This window comes from Canis lupus, chromosome 2, assembly GCF_003254725.2.
Source record: "Canis lupus dingo isolate Sandy chromosome 2, ASM325472v2, whole genome shotgun sequence".
In the NCBI taxonomy this organism is placed as follows: Eukaryota; Metazoa; Chordata; class Mammalia; order Carnivora; family Canidae; genus Canis; species Canis lupus.
In genome coordinates, this window is record NC_064244.1 from 82,177,608 (window position 1) to 82,195,790 (window position 18,183).

Genomic DNA, 18,183 nt, shown 5'->3' on the forward strand with positions numbered 1-18,183 from the left:
GCCCAGGGATGTCGGTGGATCCCCGGTGACCAAGTCCATCTAGAAGGCACTCGGGCAGTGCTCCTGGACGAGTGCACGGCTGGTAGCTCTGTGATCAGAGCTTTTCCAACACTTACACAACACCCAGGCGCTAGGCCACCAGACCCTGAACAGCTGCAAACGAAGGTCAAATACTAGCATGGACGAGGATTCAGGAGGCCCGAGTTACTTTCTAGCATTGATTTTAGAAGTTTTGCAAGTTTCCCTGCGCCTTTATGTACACAGTCCTTCTCTCTGGGACGTATTTGCCTGACCTGGAACAGATTGCCCATCTGCTTGAAGAACTCCTACTCATCCTTCAAAAACTTGGTCCCCCATCACCTCTTCTGTGATCCCTCCCTTGACCCCTCTCGTAGGGGTCACGTAGAATTATCACGCCCTTCCTCTTCTGCACCACTGTATTGTGTGCTCACTTTGATCGTGTGTATGTTTTACAAATTATTTGCTTACCTGTCTGTACACCACCCTACCTACCTGTCATGGCATCTGGGGGCATTGCATCCCAATTGCCTTCTTATCCCAGTTCCTTGGCACACAAGAGCTGGATGCAGTTTATTTATTTATTTTTAAATATTTTATTTATTTATGAGAGACACAGAGAGAGAGGCAGAGACACAGGCAGAGGGAGGGGCAGGCTCCCTGCAGGGAACCCAATGTGGGACTCAATCCCGGGACCCCAGGGTCACACCCTGGACCAAAGGCGGACGCTCAACTGCTGCTCAAATGAGCCATCCAGGGGCCCCTACAGTTTATTTTTTAACTGAACCGAACATTCTCCAGCTTCAAGATGCCCCATTGTCAAAGGGGAATGACAGTACTTGCCCTAGACACCACAAGGAACTTTTAAAATGAGAGTAACGTGTCTAATAAATAAAAACACCTTGGAAAAAGGCATGAGAGCCTCCCTGAAGGTCAAGTCCAGTAAACTGTGGCTTGGCCAGAGCCTCTGGTTACTCAGCTGGACCTGACTTGGCCTTATTTGGCTCAGGAAGTGCTTGGGTGTCTCCTGAGCCTGTAGCGCCGTCGCTGTGAACGTGGGGGTGGTTGCAGGGGGTCAGTTCAGAACCGTGATTAAGAGCTCATGACTGTTGACAAATCTGTCCCCATCACCTTCCAGGCCCTTCCCTTGTTTCATTTTTCTTCATTGCTCTTATCACTGTGTGATACCATCCAATAGCGTCACTTGCTTGACGAACGTCATGCTGTGGCAAAGCTGCTGGCTGCCCACCCAGAGCCATTCTCCTGTCCTCCCGGGGCCCAGCCAGACCCCGTTCCCAGCCCCTCTTGGAGTTGGATGTGGCCAGAGGACCAGGTTACACACAGAAAGGAAACAGAAATGACTGTTGCCTCTGCCCGGAGGCCCAGACTTCAGCACCGAGGGTGGCCTCTCCGCGCTCCCTCCCACCTTCCTGCCGCTACACCGCAGGGCGGCAGCCCAGGGCCACCCAACCAGGTGAAGACAGTGTCCCAGGTGCCCAGCAGAGCAAAAGCTTGGAAGGAACCTGGGTTCTCCCCAGTGACAGGTGGAGCAGGGCTGCCCACCAACCTGGGAAACAGGCCTTGAATTACCAGTTGAGAGAGAAATTCACTTCTTTGTTCTTTGATTGAATAAATTTAGGGTCTCTTTGTTACAGCAACCCAACCTCACCCTACCTAAGCACCCTGATGCTTTGTGACGCCTGGACTTTCTATTTTTACTGTTCGCTGCAGTATTTCCAGTGTCTGGAATAATACCTGGCTCGTAGCAGGTGCTTAAGCTAAAATTTGCTGTATGAATAAATGAAGCCAGTTGCCCCTGTTTGAGTCGGTGACAAGCCATGTTACCCCAACCCTGTGAACCTCAGTTTCCTCATCTGTAAAATAAGGATAGTGATGGGACTCACCATTTGGATTACTGAGAAGATAAAAAAATATATATTTGCCCAAAAAAAGGATAATATAATTACACCTGATAGAGCAATGCTTACTATATAGCAAGCCATCTGAGTTAGAGACTTATTATTATTAATTATTATTATTGTATAAATGTCATGTTTCCTATATCCTTTGAGGTCTTCGGTAATGCTGAAAATGATTTCATCTTAAATTAGAAGAAATCTCAGGGGGGGAAATACAGCCAGGGCAGCTAGGATAGCAGATGCATCTACTCCTGCCATTGGCTGGCATGAATGAAGCGGATTCACCCATTAATGGTTTGCTTCATGAGCTCAGTGTCATGGCTTGGGGAAATATATGCAGATTTATGCAAATCACATACAAATTCACATAAAAATAGCCTCCTGTGTGCCTCCGCATTTACTAGAAAGAATTCTGGAGGTTTTATACTATTTGTTCCCATCTGCCCTCTCAGAAAGACACACCTGGAAGGAGGAAGTGCCCGCAGGCATGCACGAGGAGGTGCCCGGGGCCCACGCAGGGCTGCGAGCTGGGGTGGGGGAGGGCAGGGGCGGCTAGTGAGGACAGCTTAAAGGCTGCCGTGCAATCAGAGATGTGTGGCTGGTCCAAAATAAACCTTGAAATGCCAGGCTCTGAGGACCTGTATCCAATCAGGGCCTCCACTCTGCAGCCACGGACTCATCTCTCATTGTTATAGAACCCCACTCGAGGACACGGGAGCCGCACAAGGAGCACGGGAAGCTCGTTTCTGGTTTGGAAAAGTTGAGCCATTTAAGTCTTGATTTCTATAAAACAGACACAATGACCCACGGCCTGTCCACCTGACTATTCTTCAAGGGTCAACTGAGATCACAGGTATAAGGGGCTTTGCGGCCCTATAAATGGTTAATGAGAGGGCTTGGGATCACGGGGCTTCTTATTGTGAGGGAGGGTGTGGGCCAGGAGCAGAAGCCACGGCGGCCACCGAGCAGTCTGCAGGATTTGTGGGGCTGAACCCATAGTCTGGTGGCATGATTACAGAGACTCGTACCTCTCGAGCTTTCGGAAGCAATTCAGACTTCAAATACTTGGTCCAGTGATCGTTCCTCAGGGCAGAACTATTCATTTATCCATGTGTGCACTCATTCACTCATTCAGCAAAGACACTGAGCTGGGATCAGTGCCCCAGGCAGGGCCCTACCCTATGCTGGGTTCCGAGATTTCAAGGTGGAACAGATGCGATCTTTGCTCACAAGCAGATCTTTGCTCACAGCAGATCTTTGTCTGCTGTCCTTGCTCACAAGGACCTGTTTTCTCACACCAGAGCTCACTAACCCTCCAGCAGAGGAGACAAGCATGTCATCAATAGATGTCACATTGCACCCAGGGAACAAGAATAGAAGCCCGGGGAGCAAGAGATGCAGAGGAGGAAGTATTTGTCCGCACCTGGGAAGGTCAAGGCCACCTGGAAAAATGCGCGGTGTCTTCAAGGGTGAGCAGGAGTGTGCCAGGTGGGCCGGCAGAGGGAACGCTGTGCGCCAGGGTACAGAAGCATGAAGCCACATGGCCATGTGCTCCCAGATCCGAATTGGAAAATATGGCCAACAGTGTCAAGACGTACCTTGCCCCACTCACGCCAGCCCAGGCATCCCTGACTCCTCCAAATGCCTGTGACATCTGTGAGCCCGGGAGATTTGCTCGGTGGTTATCGTACACGGCGCGTCCTTGAACTGTCTGCTGTCTGCTGCTGCCGTGTGTCCCGGTCTCTTGACGAAGATGGTGAGTCATCTGAGGATGGACGCCCTCTACTCTATCTTCGCCTGTCAGGGACCCAGGTGGGTGCCTTCCCTGTGAATATGAGGCGAGCAACAGATGCTTGTTGCAGGAAGTGTTCCATGGTTGACGGTGTCGGGACACCGCTGCTCGTGAGAAGTTGTGCCACGTGCCCATCTGAACGCTCTCCCTCACCGAATCTTCTCAATGACCGATGGCTACCATGCATCCCGTCTTACAGATGAAGCAGCTGAGGGGTGGCGAGACTACTTTACTTGCAGAAGAGACACAGCCTAGAAATGGTGGACAAGGATTTGAACACAGGCTGACTGGCCCAGGGGCCGATGCTTTTAGCTCTGACTCTACCCAAATTACTGCCCCCGTTCAGGGTGCTGAATAAAACGCGGTGGCTTGGAGTTTTACAGACCAACATGTACCTCCTGAGCTCTGACCACACTGTGGTTACCTTTTCCCATAGCTGCCTCCTCAGCCATGGGCTCCTTAAGCACAGAGCTGTTCCTGCTCCATCTTGTAGCCCCATCCACAGCACGGCACCTGTTCTTCCAGGACGGAGAACGAGGGGAATTATCCAGGGCGAATTCTGGAAGGACTCCCTGGAGGAGGCCAAGTTTCTTTGAGCCAAACTTGGAAGCTGTTGAGAGCCAAAGCAGAAAGAGGGCATTGTGAAGGCTTGAAGGTGGATGATAAAGCCATCTGTGGGGTCCTGCATGCTTTCGATGGAGTGGAGAGGAACTAGGAATGTGTTTGGAGGAGTCCCAAACTCCCAGGATACTTTCAGGGTGTCGCTGGAGCACTCTGTGCCCCACACAAGGATGCCTTTCCCTCCATGAGGCCAGAGCTGAGGCCAGCTTTGGAGGGAAGAAGGCCCTTCCTCCCCCAGAAGAGCTGGGTGGACATCTCCAGGTGAGACGCCACTGGAAGCTACCAAGAAACCGGTAGGTTAGTTGAGAAGCATCGCTTGCAGGTAGCAATTAACTTAATGAAGCATTCCTTGAGTGCCTACTACATTCTGAGGCCGATGCTAGGAACTGGGTCAACATCCTGGCCTCACAGTAGTTCCGTTTAGTGGCAGAACTTAGAATGAATAAATAAACTAACAAGCAAACTAGGTAATGTCAGGGCGTAATAAATGCTTGGAAGAGAGTAACTGAGGACAGAGGGAGGCCAGTGAAGGCCAGTCTAAGGAAGTGGTAGTTGGGCTGAGTAACCCTGATGACCGGGGTACCTGGGGAGCTCGGGCAGTTGTGTCCGACTCTTGATTTCGGCTCAGGTCGTGATCTCAGGGTCATGGGATTGAGCCCTGAGTCCGGCTCCTTGCTGGACAAGGAGCCTGCTTGAGCTCTCTCTCCTGCTCCCCTGGCCTTCCCCAAACCCTGCTCAGGTGTGTGCATGCAAGCTCTCCCACTCTCTCTCTGAAAAAAAAAACATGAAAAAGAAAACCTGATGACCACATGGCACCAACACACTAAGAGCTCTGGGAGTGTTTCAGCCAGAGTGCACCGAATGTCCAGGGATGGACGTGAGCATGAAGAATTAGAGGTACAAAGGTCCAGAGTGGCTGGAGGGTGGTGAGCCAAAGGGAGGGTGGTCCCAAATGGGGTGGGAGAGGCATGTGGGGCCAGACTACACAGGGTCCGCTAGGGTTTTGCTCCAAGTGCTGCAGTGTATTAGCTAGCTATTGCTGTGTAACAAGTTACCCCCAAATGTAGCGGTTTAAAACAGAACACGTTTTCTTATCTCACAGTTTCATCTCACAGTTTATCTCTGGGTTCATGTCGGGGCCTGAAGCTCACGTTGTTGTTGGTAAGGTTCAGTTCCTCACAGGCTACTGATCCGAGGCCATCCTCACGTCCTTGCCGTGCCGGCCACTCCGATGCAGCAGCTCGCTTCGTCAAAGCGCACACGCCACAGAGGGAACGAGGGAGCCTGACAGCGAGACAGAAGTTACCATCTCTTGTAACCTAGTCTTAGAAATGGCATCAATCGCCTCGGCCGTATTGTATTCATTAGAATAGATCACAGGCCTTGCCCCCACTCAAAAAGTACCAAGGGCGGGGTAACTGGCAGGGAGATCATCTTCGAAATCCGTTCACCACACACAGAAAGCCATTGGAGCTGTCTAAGCAGGGAGGTGAGGTGATTTGGTGTATATTTTCCAAGATCACTTTAGCTTTCTTGAGTATTGGGAGTGTGGGCAGGGGCTGGGAAGGCCAGTGGGGGTTGCTGTACAAGATGATGCTGTTTGGATTAAGGAGGTAACAGTGGGGAGCAGAGAAGGACAGCCGGGGATGCCTTGCCAATGGATAGGAGGGGGTGCACACAAGCCAAGAGGAACCGGGGATGACTCCTGAGCTTGCTACGACATCATGGAATGGGGCCCCTTTGACTCTTGGGACATGTGCTCTGCATTTTTCTTCTCCTGGGAAAGATAGGGTGGCCCTACCCCAACCTCTGGCCCAACCCAAGGTCACACACTTGCTGGATGGCCAGCCAGCGGTCCGAGCGCCGGTCGTAGCAGAGAACAGATGTCTCCTTGTGCTGGGATGAAGGACTGACCCCATGCCCTTCATCTTACTAGTCTGCCCACGCTCAGACCAATCCAGCCGGTGAGCTGGGGTGTGGTTGGGGAACCACTCACCTATAACGGTGCTCAGAAAGTCAGCCAGAGCTGGAGAGAGCTAAGGTGTGTGCACACGTGTCTCTCTCAGATAGTCTAGAGTCGGAGTGGGGAGCGTGGCTCAGCAGAGGGAGACTTCTGAAAGCTGACCCTGGAATTTTAGGGCATTCAGAACAAGGGACCTCCAGCCAGGCAAAGGCACTCCTACTTTACCTGAAAAACACCCGCCTCCGTGGGTGAACAAATAGAGAGCTAGGTAATTAGGTGGCTGCCATTTGTTGGGACAGTCTCACTGCTAAGCACTTGCTCATTCGATCCTCATAACAACCCAGGGTAGGCCCTAGGATGATCCCATTTCACAGACAGGAACCCTGAGGCTTCGAGAAGGTAAGCAACTTGCCCAAGGTGACGGAGACCATGGACGGGAGAACCAAGATCTGACCCAGGTCTGAGTCCAAACCTATGTTCCCAACCCCTTCCGCCTCCCTGCCTCTCGTTTAGGCGGGTTGAAGGTTAGCTTCCCGGTTCCAGGGATGACCCCAGGGGCTGGAGCTCTTCCTCTCCGTGGGCCCAGGCTCACGGGCTCTCCTCACCCCAGACCTAGTGGTTAGAAGAGATGGAGCCGGTGCAGGCGGCCGGCGGTGCCCCCGTGGGGCAGTGAGAAGGGGCAGCGGGCGGGACGCGGGGGAAGGTGAGGAGGTGAAGGTGGAGCTGGCGGCTAAGGAGGGAACAGAGCCACAGCCGCGTGCACGGAGCAGAGAGCGGGTTCCGGGGCCTCCGGCTGTCCCGGGCAAAGGCCCAGATCGGGTCTCGGGTCCTGGGGCCCTTGGGGTGTCCTCGTGCCTCCCACTCAGGTCAGCGGGCGCTCGCCAGAGGCAATACGACCAGTAGCAGATGACATGGCCACGAACGCCAGCCACTCGCCGCTCAGGCCCAGCACCTGCTCCCAGATGCAGGCTCTGCACACACCATGCTGGCATCACCTCGTTCATAGTGTCGGGCCGAGGATCTGGGCTGATTTAGAGGTCGGTCCGCCCACCCAAGGGGGAAAACCTCACGACTGAGGATTGTTTCTGTTTACAGGGCGCAGGCCCCACAGAGGGCATTCCTGGGGGCCACCGTCCACACAGATCGGGAGACCCGACCCCACAGGGCGACAGACGGCGGCCACTCATGAAACAGGACGGGAGGTGCTGCGTGGCTGTGGCTCGGGGACACCGGAGGAGAACCGTTGGGAAACGCGTGACGCGAGGTTTTGAAACCTTAGAATACCTTGGGTATTTGGCACGGCAGGTTCTGAGCCTCTTGAACAGGCACCACAAAGGAGGAGCTGACCAAGTCTCTGAAGGTCGGTCCCTGTCACCTGCAACATTTTCCATCCGGCTGTGAGGGGCCCCCTTCCTGGGCTGGGGGGTGGGGGTGGGAGAAGCAGGGTGAGTGGAGCAGCTGGGGAGTCAGGACGCCTGTGTTCTATTTCCAGCAGCTACCACTGACTCATGGTGTGACCTTGCCGAGGTCACAGCTATGTTTTCCTTGCCTGGGGAAAATCAGAGGTGGCAAAGTTTGCATTTTCCCAAGGGATAGGAGCTCTGGAACATCGGGGCCCCCTCCCTGCTCCCCACGAAGGCCAGCCGAGTCTTCTTCTGCTAATATTAATGAAAAACACTTAAATTTAGATTTGAGGGACTTCGGGGGACACTCAAAGCAAGACACAAGGAGTTCCTGCCATAGTAAGACTTAGGGCCACCTCTACGGGCCGTGTTTCTCTAAATACTCTTCAGCTCACATCCTGTACCAGTGTTTCCCCACGTGGGCCTTACATAGTCTGTGGAAGAGGAGAGAGAAGGTATTTTCTGCCGCATTTCAAGATGAGGAAATTCAGGCCAGGAGTGGTATTTCTCTACATTTTCATCAGCAGGAGCCCCTTATGCTATTTTACCACCAAGCATCCCCGTTCCGAAAGCCCTTGCCAAACAGTCCGCATTTCTTACGTAGAAACGCAGCTCTGTGTCCATTAGTCAAAGTCATCCGCGGGTGCCGGTGTCTGCTCAGCGCAGAACTAGGGCTGCCGTCAGGTCCGTCACCAAGAACTGCAGCAGTTACTCTGGGAGGCCTCCTTCCCAGTTTTCACCAGATTGTTGTTGTTCGTTTTTTTTAATTCTGAAAAGTGTTCATCACCGAGGGGCCACGGACCCCAGGCTGAGAAGTGCATCCCCAGAGAGATCAAGTGGCCTGTGGAAGTTTCGGTGACTCGCAGTGGGACCCCCAGGCCAGGGCTGCAGCCAACCAGACTAGCTGGCAGGAAGGACGCTGGAGACTCAGGCGCAGCGGTGCGCACGTGTGAGATGGGAGCCCAACCAAACCCAGATGTCCTGAGACAGTGACGCCGAGGGCTTAGACCACTGACAGGCCGGCTCTCTCAGCCCTGGAGTAAGCACCCGGAGCCCTGCCTCAACCCGACCCCGGAAAGGCAGAGGTTGTAAGGGATGGAGCAGGGCGCCCCCGCAAAGTCGCAATAGGGGGACCTTTTGATCCTGCACCTGCCTGTGCTTTGTGTGACACTGCAGCAGGGCATCATTCATGCAGTCCCGGTACTTTCGCCCACTCTAGGAGGGTAGATTATGCCTCCCCCTCCCCCTTGCAGGTGCCTCTTCAAGGGGATGATGCCAGGGTGGGGCAGGGTGGGGGCTCCACCCTGCACCTGGGGGCCATACAGGCAAGTGGGGGTTCCTGGGAAAGTAGGGACACAGGATTCCGGGGGTCTGGCAGGGTGGCCCGGAGGGTAAGCAGAGAAAGAGCTGTAGGACCCCAAGAGCTGTTCCCTGGAACTCTGTACCCAACCCCCCTCCACCCGGGTCTTCTGCAAGCACTTGTCATCTGTTGAGCTGTTGGCTCCGTCCCAGAGGCTCAGGTTTTTGATCCATCGGAGGCATCGAGACTGCATGTACCTTTGGAAAAAGGCTGGGGCTTAGCTCTTATGGTTTAGAATCTGAGCCTCCACCAGTCTGTGTAGGGGCGGGGGACCGGGGCAGGGTCTCTGGGGGCCTGTTGCCCAACAGCTGTTGCCAAGGTTATTTTGGTTCAGTGGGAGCTTATCAATTCCAGGGTATTTGGACCAAAATAGCCAGCAGCAGGACAATGTCTTGGCGGCTCTGCCGGGATCCCTCAACCATTTCTGAAATGGGTGGAGGAGTGGGAGACGGAGCTTGGCTTGGGGGTAGTTTCCCCCGGAGGAAAATCTCCCACCAGGATCATTCATATCACCTTGTCCCACGCTACAGATGGGGCACCGGGGTCCAGATAGGTGCAGGCCCTGGAACTCAGGCCGCATCACTGAGGAGCCAGGCCTCTGCCCCAGTTCCCTGCCCCCAGCCCCTGTCCCCAGGCCCCTGCTCCAGCCCCTGCCCCCAGGTCCCTGCCCCCAGGCCCCTGCTCCAGCCCCTGCCCCCAGGTCCCTACCCCCGGGGCCCTTGCTCCCAAGCCTCTGCCCCAGGTCCCTGCCCCCAGCCCCTGCCCCCAGGCCCCTGCTCCAGCCTCTGCCCCCAGGTCCCTACCCCGGGCCCTTGCTCCCAAGCCTCTGCCCCAGCCCCTGCCCCCAGGCTCCTACTCCAACCCCTGCCCCCAGGTCCCCGCCCCCAGCCCCTGCCCCCAGGTCTCTGCCCCTGCCCCCAGGCCTCTGCCCCAGGTCCCTGCCCCCAGCCCCTACCCCCAGGCCCCTGCTCCAGCCCCTGCCCCCAGGTCCCTGCCCCTGGGCCCCTGCCCCCAGCCCCTGCCCCCAGGCCCCTGCTCCAGCCCCTGCCCCCAGGTCCCTACCCCCGGGCCCTTGCTCCCAAGCCTCTGCCCCAGGTCCCTGCCCCCAGCCCCTGCTCCAGCCTCTGCCCCCAGGTCCCTGCCCCCCCCTTGCCCCTAGCCCCGACCCCAGTCCCCACCCCCCCCCAGACCAGCAGCCCGGGCTAGTCCTGCCAGGGGGGATTCCGGGGCCTGACGAGCTCCAGCCGGGTGGAAAGTGCTGACCGGCCCTGGCGGGGACCCAGGCGGCTCCGCCTCACTTGACCCCGCGCCTCCCTGACCGGGCCGAGCGAGGAGGGAGAGCGACCGCCCTGGAGCCCCGCCCGCCAGAGCCCGCGGGACGCAGGTGGCCTTCCCTGTGGCGACGGCCGGCGCCGGGGAGCGCGCGTGGGCGGCGGGCGGGCGGGTGGGGGCCCCGGCGCGGCCTCGGGGTCCCGGGGTGGGGGGCGCACGTGGGGCGCAGGGCGCGCGCCAGGCCCCGTGGCCCCCGCCTCTCCCGGGGAGGTTCCGGCGGCTCGATTTGCGGTCCCGGTAAGTCCTTGGCGGGCCCTCCCTCGGCCCTCCCTCCCGACTGTCCCCGCCCGGCCCCCGCCCGGCCCCGCCGCCCCGACTCCCCTGGTCCGCCGCCGCGCGCCCTGGGCGCACGCCCGCCCCGCGCCCTCCGCGCCCTCCCCGCGCGCCCCCTCCGCGCCCTCCGCGCCCTCCGCGCCCCCGCCGCGGTCCCGGCCATGCGCCCCGCCGCCCCCGCCGCCCCCGCCGCCCCCGCCGGCGCCGCGCTCGGGCTCTGCAGCCTCCTGCTGCTGCTGCCGCTCCGGCCCGGACACGCGTGCCCCGCGGGCTGCGCCTGCACCGCCCCGCACACCGTGGACTGCCGCGACCGCGGGCTGCCCAGCGTGCCCGACCCCTTCCCCCTGGACGTGCGCAAGCTGCTGGTGGCCGGCAACCGCATCCAGCGCATCCCCGAGGACTTCTTCATTTTCTACGGCGACCTGGTGTACCTGGACTTCAGGAACAACTCGCTGCGCTCCCTGGAGGAGGGCACGTTCAGCGGCTCGGCCAAGCTGGCCTTCCTGGACCTCAGCTACAACAACCTGACCCAGCTGGGCGCCGGCGCCTTCCGCTCGGCCGGCAGGCTGGTCAAGCTGAGCCTGGCCAACAACAACCTGGCGGGCGTGCACGAGGCCGCCTTCGAGACCCTCGAGTCGCTGCAGGTGCTGGAGCTCAACGACAACAACCTGCGCAGCCTCAACGTGGCCACCCTGGCCGCGCTGCCCGCGCTGCGCACCCTGCGCCTGGACGGGAACCCCTGGCTGTGCGACTGCGACTTTGCCCACCTCTTCTCCTGGATCCAGGAGAACGCGTCCAAGCTGCCCAAAGGTGAGCTGCCGGCAGGCTGGGCTGCGGGACGGGCAGGGGGTGACAGGGAGGGAGCCGGGAGCGGCCGGCGCAGGGCCTTGGGTCCCCCCTGCAAGCTGGGGCTTGAGTGCACCGAGCAGTTGCCCCGGCGAGCAGCTGCCCCGGGCGAGTGGCTCCCGGATAATAACCGTGGCAGGTTCCCAGGCCCCGGAGTCTGCTAGGGAAAGTGGGTGGGGAGGGTCACATCTGGAGTCTCAGGGCCCCGATGCCATGCTTCTCCACCTGTTTCTCCAGCAACTCACTTTCCGAAGTTAGGGACCTCCCATTTCTCTGCTACCCAAGTCTGAGATCAACTCACCCGCCTTGGCGTCAGAGTACGGCAGGGTGCAGGTTACTGATGGGCCCCTTGTAAGTGGAAGACACCCCCCCCCCCCCGCCCCCGCACTGTGTGGGAAAGAGCTGAGTGCCATCATGCATGCTGCACTGAACACAGAAGGATCCAGCCACTTCTACGGGCTCCCGGGCAGCTTGCAGAGCCTGAGCAGCTCTGTTTCTCAGCTCCCAGGTTTGCTCTTCTGTCCAGGAGGGGAGAGAAATAGTCCTGGCACGGCGTACTGGCAGCCCGCTAGCCAGGGATGCAGTAAAGATGTGCAGTTCTGTGCTTTTTCAGCCCAGATGTGAAAAGCTGAACACGAAAGCCTTAGCAGGCTGCTGCGCCCTTGCTTCACTGGTGCCCTTTTCCAGGGGCGACGCGGACGTACAGGTCCCTTTGGCAGATGGGAACACAGAGGGCACAGAAGTTAAGGGGCCCTGCAAAGGCCAGTGGCAGGAGGCAGAGACAGAGCTGGGAAGAGGGGCCCCCAGCATCCATAGGGAGGAGCCCCCAGGATGGGGAGCCCCAGGATGTCCCTGCCCTCGGTGGGTTCCAGCCTTCCACCGGTGGGCATGTGAGCACCAGTCCCAGCAGTGACCTTGCGGAGCCAGAGGGTTCAGACCCAGAACCGGGAGGCACGCGTTATAAAAGGTGACAGAGCCGTGGATTTAGCTTTGGTAGATCTTTTTTTCCATTTCCTGAGGTTTCAGGGATGTTGCTCCTTTATGCCCCGAATTCCTCTGATCTTCACTCCTCACTCTGCGAAGCAGGAACCCCAGGCATCGGGGCAGTCACTGCCCAGATGCAAGGCCCTGAGCTGGCGTTTTCAGCCCCGGGAGCAAGTCCTAAAAAGATCTGGCCTGCCTTCGTTCACCTGACCCTCCCCCCAGAAGACGGTCCTGGACACTGGGATGTCAGGCCAGAAACCCCCTGCTCCTGCCTCTGCCTTTTGGCGGCGTTGGCATCATTGGCCTCTGCTGTCATTGAGCCGGTATCATTGGTTCCATGTGTTACCGTAGGAAGGCGAGGGGTTAGGGGCCTGGAGGCTGCAGCCTTCCGTCTGGGTTCTGTGGCCTTGAGCAGGCCGCATGTCCTGTCTGGGTCTCAGACTCCTCCTCTCTAAAGTGCTTTGACTGACCTCTGAGGTCCCCACACAGCCCCGGTTGTGGAGTCAGAGGACATAGGTTTGGGTCCTGGTGGAGAACCTGGGTGAGTCTGGCCGGGTCCCTTGACTTTTTTGAGCCCTGTCTCCCTCCGGCGTGAAATTAGGACACGGTAATGCCGGGTGGTCCACTTGAGCGGGTGGTTGCCAGGATCCAAACCAGATAATGTGGGTCGTGGACGGAAAGAGCGGTGAGATTGTAAGATGTGATTTCTGCTCCGTCTGTGATAGAGGGAAGAAAAGGGCCACCAGGTGGGGGTGTGCGGCTGGGGAGAAGGGACAGACAGGCTCGGAGCAAGGAACAGCGTCCAGGCCCCGGTTGAGGGTTGGTTTGCTTCCCTGGGGAGAGGTGGAGGCAGCGGGGAGGGAGCCTGAGGGCTTCGGCACCTCTTGGCTGCCGGGAGTGGGGTGTGGGGCTGGGGTTCTGATTTCCACTCTCATTTCCCTCTGAGCCTCAGTTTCCCTGCCCCTGACTTCAGACTGCAGTAACGGCCTCCCACACCTTGTTTGCCTTGAGGTTTGAATGAGACCAGCTCTGTCAGGGGTCAGCGATGCTTAGCACAGCCTAGGTGCTTGCTGGATGCCAGCCCCCCCTGCTCCCCCCACCCCCGCCCCGGCCCCCCGCACTCCTCGTGTCTTCACGGAGGCGCCGTGCAAAGTAGCTGAGGACCCAGGCTCGGTTCCAATCCTGCCTCGACTTACTGCTCCGTGTGTGACTCCTCTGCGCCCCCCGTTTCCTTATCTGTGAAATGGAGATGATATTAGTGCTCACCTCTGGGGGCTATTGGGAGGATTAAAAAGGTGTTTTATGAAGTTCTTAGAACAGCGCCTGACGCACAGCAATACCGTGTGTTAGTGCTGTTGGCACTGTCCCGTTTGAACCAGAAGGCCCAGAGATGGATGGCCCAGAGCGTTAACGACAGCTGGGGGACACACGGGACCTCAGGGTGTCCAGCCCCCTGCCACGATGTGGCTGCCCACGTCCTGCAGAGGAAAATCGGGCTCCAGGGGGCCCAAGCTCTGGGGTTTTGTAGGCAAGTGCCCTGCCTCTCTCAGGGGAGGGGATCCAAAGGCAGGAGCAAAGGGATCCTGCCCTCCCTGCCTTGCGGTCCCCTCCCCCAGAGAAGCAGAACGGAGCAGAGCAAGTGACCTTGACTGGCTCTGACAGTTAGATGGGAGCGCCCCGTCACAGAGCACACCACAGTGGGGAGGGAGGAAGGCCGCGGAGGCGACGGAGGTGACGGATCCCCCCTCCCTTCCCCCCTGTCGGGGATCCTTTGGGGGTTAGCAGGGCTGGGCCCGCAGGCTCAGGAGGAGCTTCCCCACTGGTGCTGGGTCTGAAGGGAGCTGGGATGCCCATCAGCCAAAGTAGCAACAAAACAAAGCAGACAAACCTAAAATGAGAAAACAAACAAGAAACCCGCCCCCCCCGGCCCCCCCAGGATGCCTTATCAACTCTGAATTTCAGATCTACGTATTTTAGTATGAGTATATCCCATGCAATAGTGTGGGATATACTTACCCACGAAACTATTTGTTGTTTTCTGAGATTCACCATTAGCACGTGCCATCCCGTATTTTCCCGGGCGGCCTCGCCTTGTGGTGTGGGTCACTTTGTAGTTTACAAGCGTGCCTGGCGGTCTATCCAACATAGGCGCGCAGAAGCGCAGTGGTTTGCACAAGGTCGGCTTGTGCACGCCGTGTGGTTGGTGGCTGAGATGAGCTGGCCCTCAGGAGTGTCCGACCCTGCACCTCATTTTTCTTGATGGGCATAGATCAGGAGGGAGGGCGAGGCTGTCCCCAACACGGCCCGGCCCAGCCTCCGATTGCCCTGGGTCACAGCTGGCTGACCTCCTCGCCACCCCCGGTCCTGCGCCTAGAGGTCTGCTGGTTCTCCCGCGAGACAGTGGGTCCCAGGCAGTTTGGGACAGTGCGTTGCCATGGGGACGGTGACCATCCCTTTTTAAGTAGAAAGGACTCCGGACCTGGAAGTGGGTGGGAGTCCTTGGAAATCACTCAGGTGAGCTGCGCAGTGGAGAGGGAGAGGGCGGCGAGTGTCTGGGGACACGGAGCAGCAGGGTGACCCCCTTGGGCTTTGAGGGCCGAGGTGGGTCTCCTTCCGGCCGCCGAGGCGGATGGGCAATGAAGGCCCGTGGGAGCTTGGCTGAAATGCAGAAGCTTGCGCTCCCCACTCCCTCCGGGGCCTACTGAAGGGGTGCTGGGGGATGGGGCCCAGGGCCTGCATTCCTCACCCCCAGGCCAGGAGCTTGCAGTACATCCTGAAGCCTGAGAACTGCCCTGGAGGCCTTTTGCTGCATCTCCAGAAACCCGAGGTCCTGTCTGGGTCAGTAGCTCATTAGCTGTGACTCTGCAGGACTTGCCTGCTCTCTCTGCACCTCGGATTTTTCTTTCACAAGCAAAGGAGTGTGGGCAGGAAGATTTTAAGGCTCCTTCTAACTCTAAAATTACACGGTTTCAAGGGAAGGGAATATTGTCCTCGTGTTAAGGATTGGAAGATCGAGGCCCCGGGGAGGCTTGGTCCCTCTAGAGACCCTTCCACTGGGATCTAGGGGGCCGTGTCTCTGCACAGCAGGGTGGGGAGCAGAGCACCCAGACCACTCGGGACTCTGGGCTCACAGGACACCTCACCTGTCCCCAGCATCCCTCCGGGAGCCACAGGGAGGAAAAGCTACTGGGTTTGAGAAACCACGGTGGCAGGCAGGCAGGGGGCTCTCTCTGGGCTCGGCTTCGGAGGTGCACGGACACCTGCCCCAGGGATGCGGCCCACACCGTGCCGAGGGTATGTCACAGGAAGGGCACATGCAGGTCCCAGAGTGGGAGGCACCTTCGTTCCCCTCCCTCTCTAACCACCGTGTATGTGGCCTGCAGGTCCCTGCCCTCAGCACCAGCGAAGAGATCTGAGTTCATCTTGCACCCCGAGACCTTGACATGCATAGTTCTGGGGAGGGAAGGGCTGGGAGCATGAGGGGGGGGCGATTGGGGACCACAGATCGTGCTTTGTGTCGGTGACCCTGGCTCCCTCGGGGGGCTCAGGCCCTAGAGAAGGTCCACTATGGGGCCTGGAGCATGCAGGCATTTGGGGGCTCAGCCTCTGCAGGTTCCCGAGCCCCTCTCTAGGAAGGGGTGTCCTGGCAGCAAAGCCCCGGACGAGTTCCACCCTCCACCCTCCACCCTCCACCCAGGCCTGACTGACCACTCCCTGGGGGGAGCTGCCCCCCACTTGCTGGGAACCCCATTTCCTTTCCTCGTATCCGACGCGATGAGGGCCTGGCTTGTGCAGATGAATGGGAAGTCTCGTCAGGCCGACAAGGTAAACGGTGTCCCAGCCAAAGGGAGCCGGGTCCTTTCTCCCAGCTGACTCCAAGGTGACTCTTATTTCTTTCCCTTTAGAAATAAAAGCAGTTTTATTTCCCCAGTTGTAAAATAAGAGGCTCCTTGGAAATGTGGGAAATGTAGATAAGTACCGTGAAGGAGGCAGAAACCACCCAGAATCCCGCGGCCGCCGTCAAAGTTTTGCCGTATTTTACTTCTGTTCTATTCCTGTGCGCATTTACATTTTTAAACACGTTGCTGTGGCGCTCTGCGTTTATTACTGATTTGTTCTTTCTCCTTAAGCCATGAGAATTCCCCGTCGGGACAGTTCCTTGAAGGTGTAACTTAAGGGCCACGTAGTACGTCATTTTATGGATCTATTCGTTGAAACCGCTTCCTATTGTTAGAAACGTGGGTTGTTTCCCTTCAGTTTTTTGGTGCATAAACAATGCTGAACCAAACACCCCATATACGGAAAACGTGGGGGTGCCTCTTGGTATTTTATTTCCTTGAGGTGGATTCTTTGAAGTGGAAATGTGGAGTGAGAGCCTATGGTGATTTTTAAACCTCTGTAAATATTTCTTTTTTTTTTTTTTTTTTTGCCTAGTTGCACCCGGGGCAGCTGCCACCATTGGCAAATGGGGAACACCTGTCTTGCCGCATCTTTCCCACTTTGGTGTATTATTATTTTTAAAATGTGTCTTCTATTTGATAGGCAAAACCCCGCCATCTGGTTTCTTTAATCTGACCGGTGGAGTGGATGTTTGGGGTGTGTTTATACACCCAAGAGTCATGTTCCTGGCAGGCGGCCTCCCTCGTGTCTGCGACAGGTCCGTACACGTCCTGTGTGCACCGGCTAATGCGTCTTTAACTGGTCCCTGCGTCAGAGTGGTGTTGCGGGGTGTCCTCTCTCCCGTCATTACCCGTGTCCGGGGCCCAGCGTCGGCCGTTAGAGCACCCGGGCCTGGAGTCCTGGCGGCCAGTGGGCCGCGAGCGGAACCCAAGGCGAGCTCGCCCTGTCTTCTGGCTCCCGGGGAGCCCGGCCACGTCCCGCTCCGCTGTCCTACACACTGGATCGCTCTGAAGTGTCACATGGGTTGTGCCACTCTGTCGGTTAACTCAAACGGAGGGCAGCGCACCTACGTCCCTGGCGCAGGGCGGCCCGGGGATGCCGTCGGGGCTCCGTCCTAGAGAGGCCCCCTCACGTCGTGAAGCCGCCGGCCGCCTCACAGCCGAGCGCCAGCTCTGGGCCAGTGGCCGTCCGGTCCCCGCGGCCCCAGGAACCCCGTGGGATTCAGTGGCCCCGCGGCCTCCGGGCCGGCAGCGCCAGTGATGGCACCGCGGGAGCCCCACGCATGCCCGTGGGTTGCCCTGAGGACCCGCAGTCGGGCACATTCGCGGCTTCCCGTGTCTGTCCTGGGTGCGGGACTGCAGGCCCGGGAGCTGGCCTGGCCTCCTGCCCTCGGGCCTCTGCCCGGCCCTTCCAGGCCCCGGATCCCGCCCCCCGTCGCCTCTACTTCTCTGCCCCCCTGGTGCCCACGTAGCCTTCCAGCCTCCAGCCCTGTGGGCCCCCAACGCTGGCTGGGAGCTCTCCCGTAGGGCCTCCCCGGACGCTCCTACCTCTGCGACACCGCTTGACGTCAGCAGTTCCCGGTCTGGCCAGTTTGGAGGACGCGGGATGCGTCTTTTCCGTCCCGTCTTCCCCAGAGGCTGGAACAGTAAATGGCGCGTCTGGAAGCCTTCTGATGGGTCCACTGCATTCAGAACAAGCCAGCTCCCTCTCGTGTCCCACAAGCCATCCCCCACCGCCTCGTCTATCCCAGCCCAGCCGCACCGACCCCCCGT

General features: G+C 58.3%; 1 protein-coding gene and 1 long non-coding RNA gene across 2 annotated transcripts in view; one reads left to right on the forward strand and one right to left on the reverse strand.

The window, feature by feature from the left end:
- Positions 1-636: 636 nt before the first annotated feature.
- Positions 637-6,542, reverse strand: LOC112660447 (uncharacterized). Its single transcript, XR_004813827.2, has 4 exons — positions 6,347-6,542; positions 5,502-5,634; positions 4,154-4,339; positions 637-3,980 (listed from the first exon to the last, which is right to left on the reverse strand). It is a non-coding gene; the product is annotated as an uncharacterized LOC112660447 (long non-coding RNA).
- Positions 6,543-10,842: 4,300 nt separating this feature from the next.
- The window catches only part of LRRC38 (leucine rich repeat containing 38), a 31,134-nt gene continuing 23,793 nt past the window's right edge, over positions 10,843-18,183 (forward strand). Inside the window, exon 1 of the mRNA XM_025447897.1 lies at positions 10,843-11,491. Within this exon, the coding sequence (XP_025303682.1) occupies positions 10,843-11,491 (649 nt within the window). The remainder of the gene's footprint in view (positions 11,492-18,183) is intronic.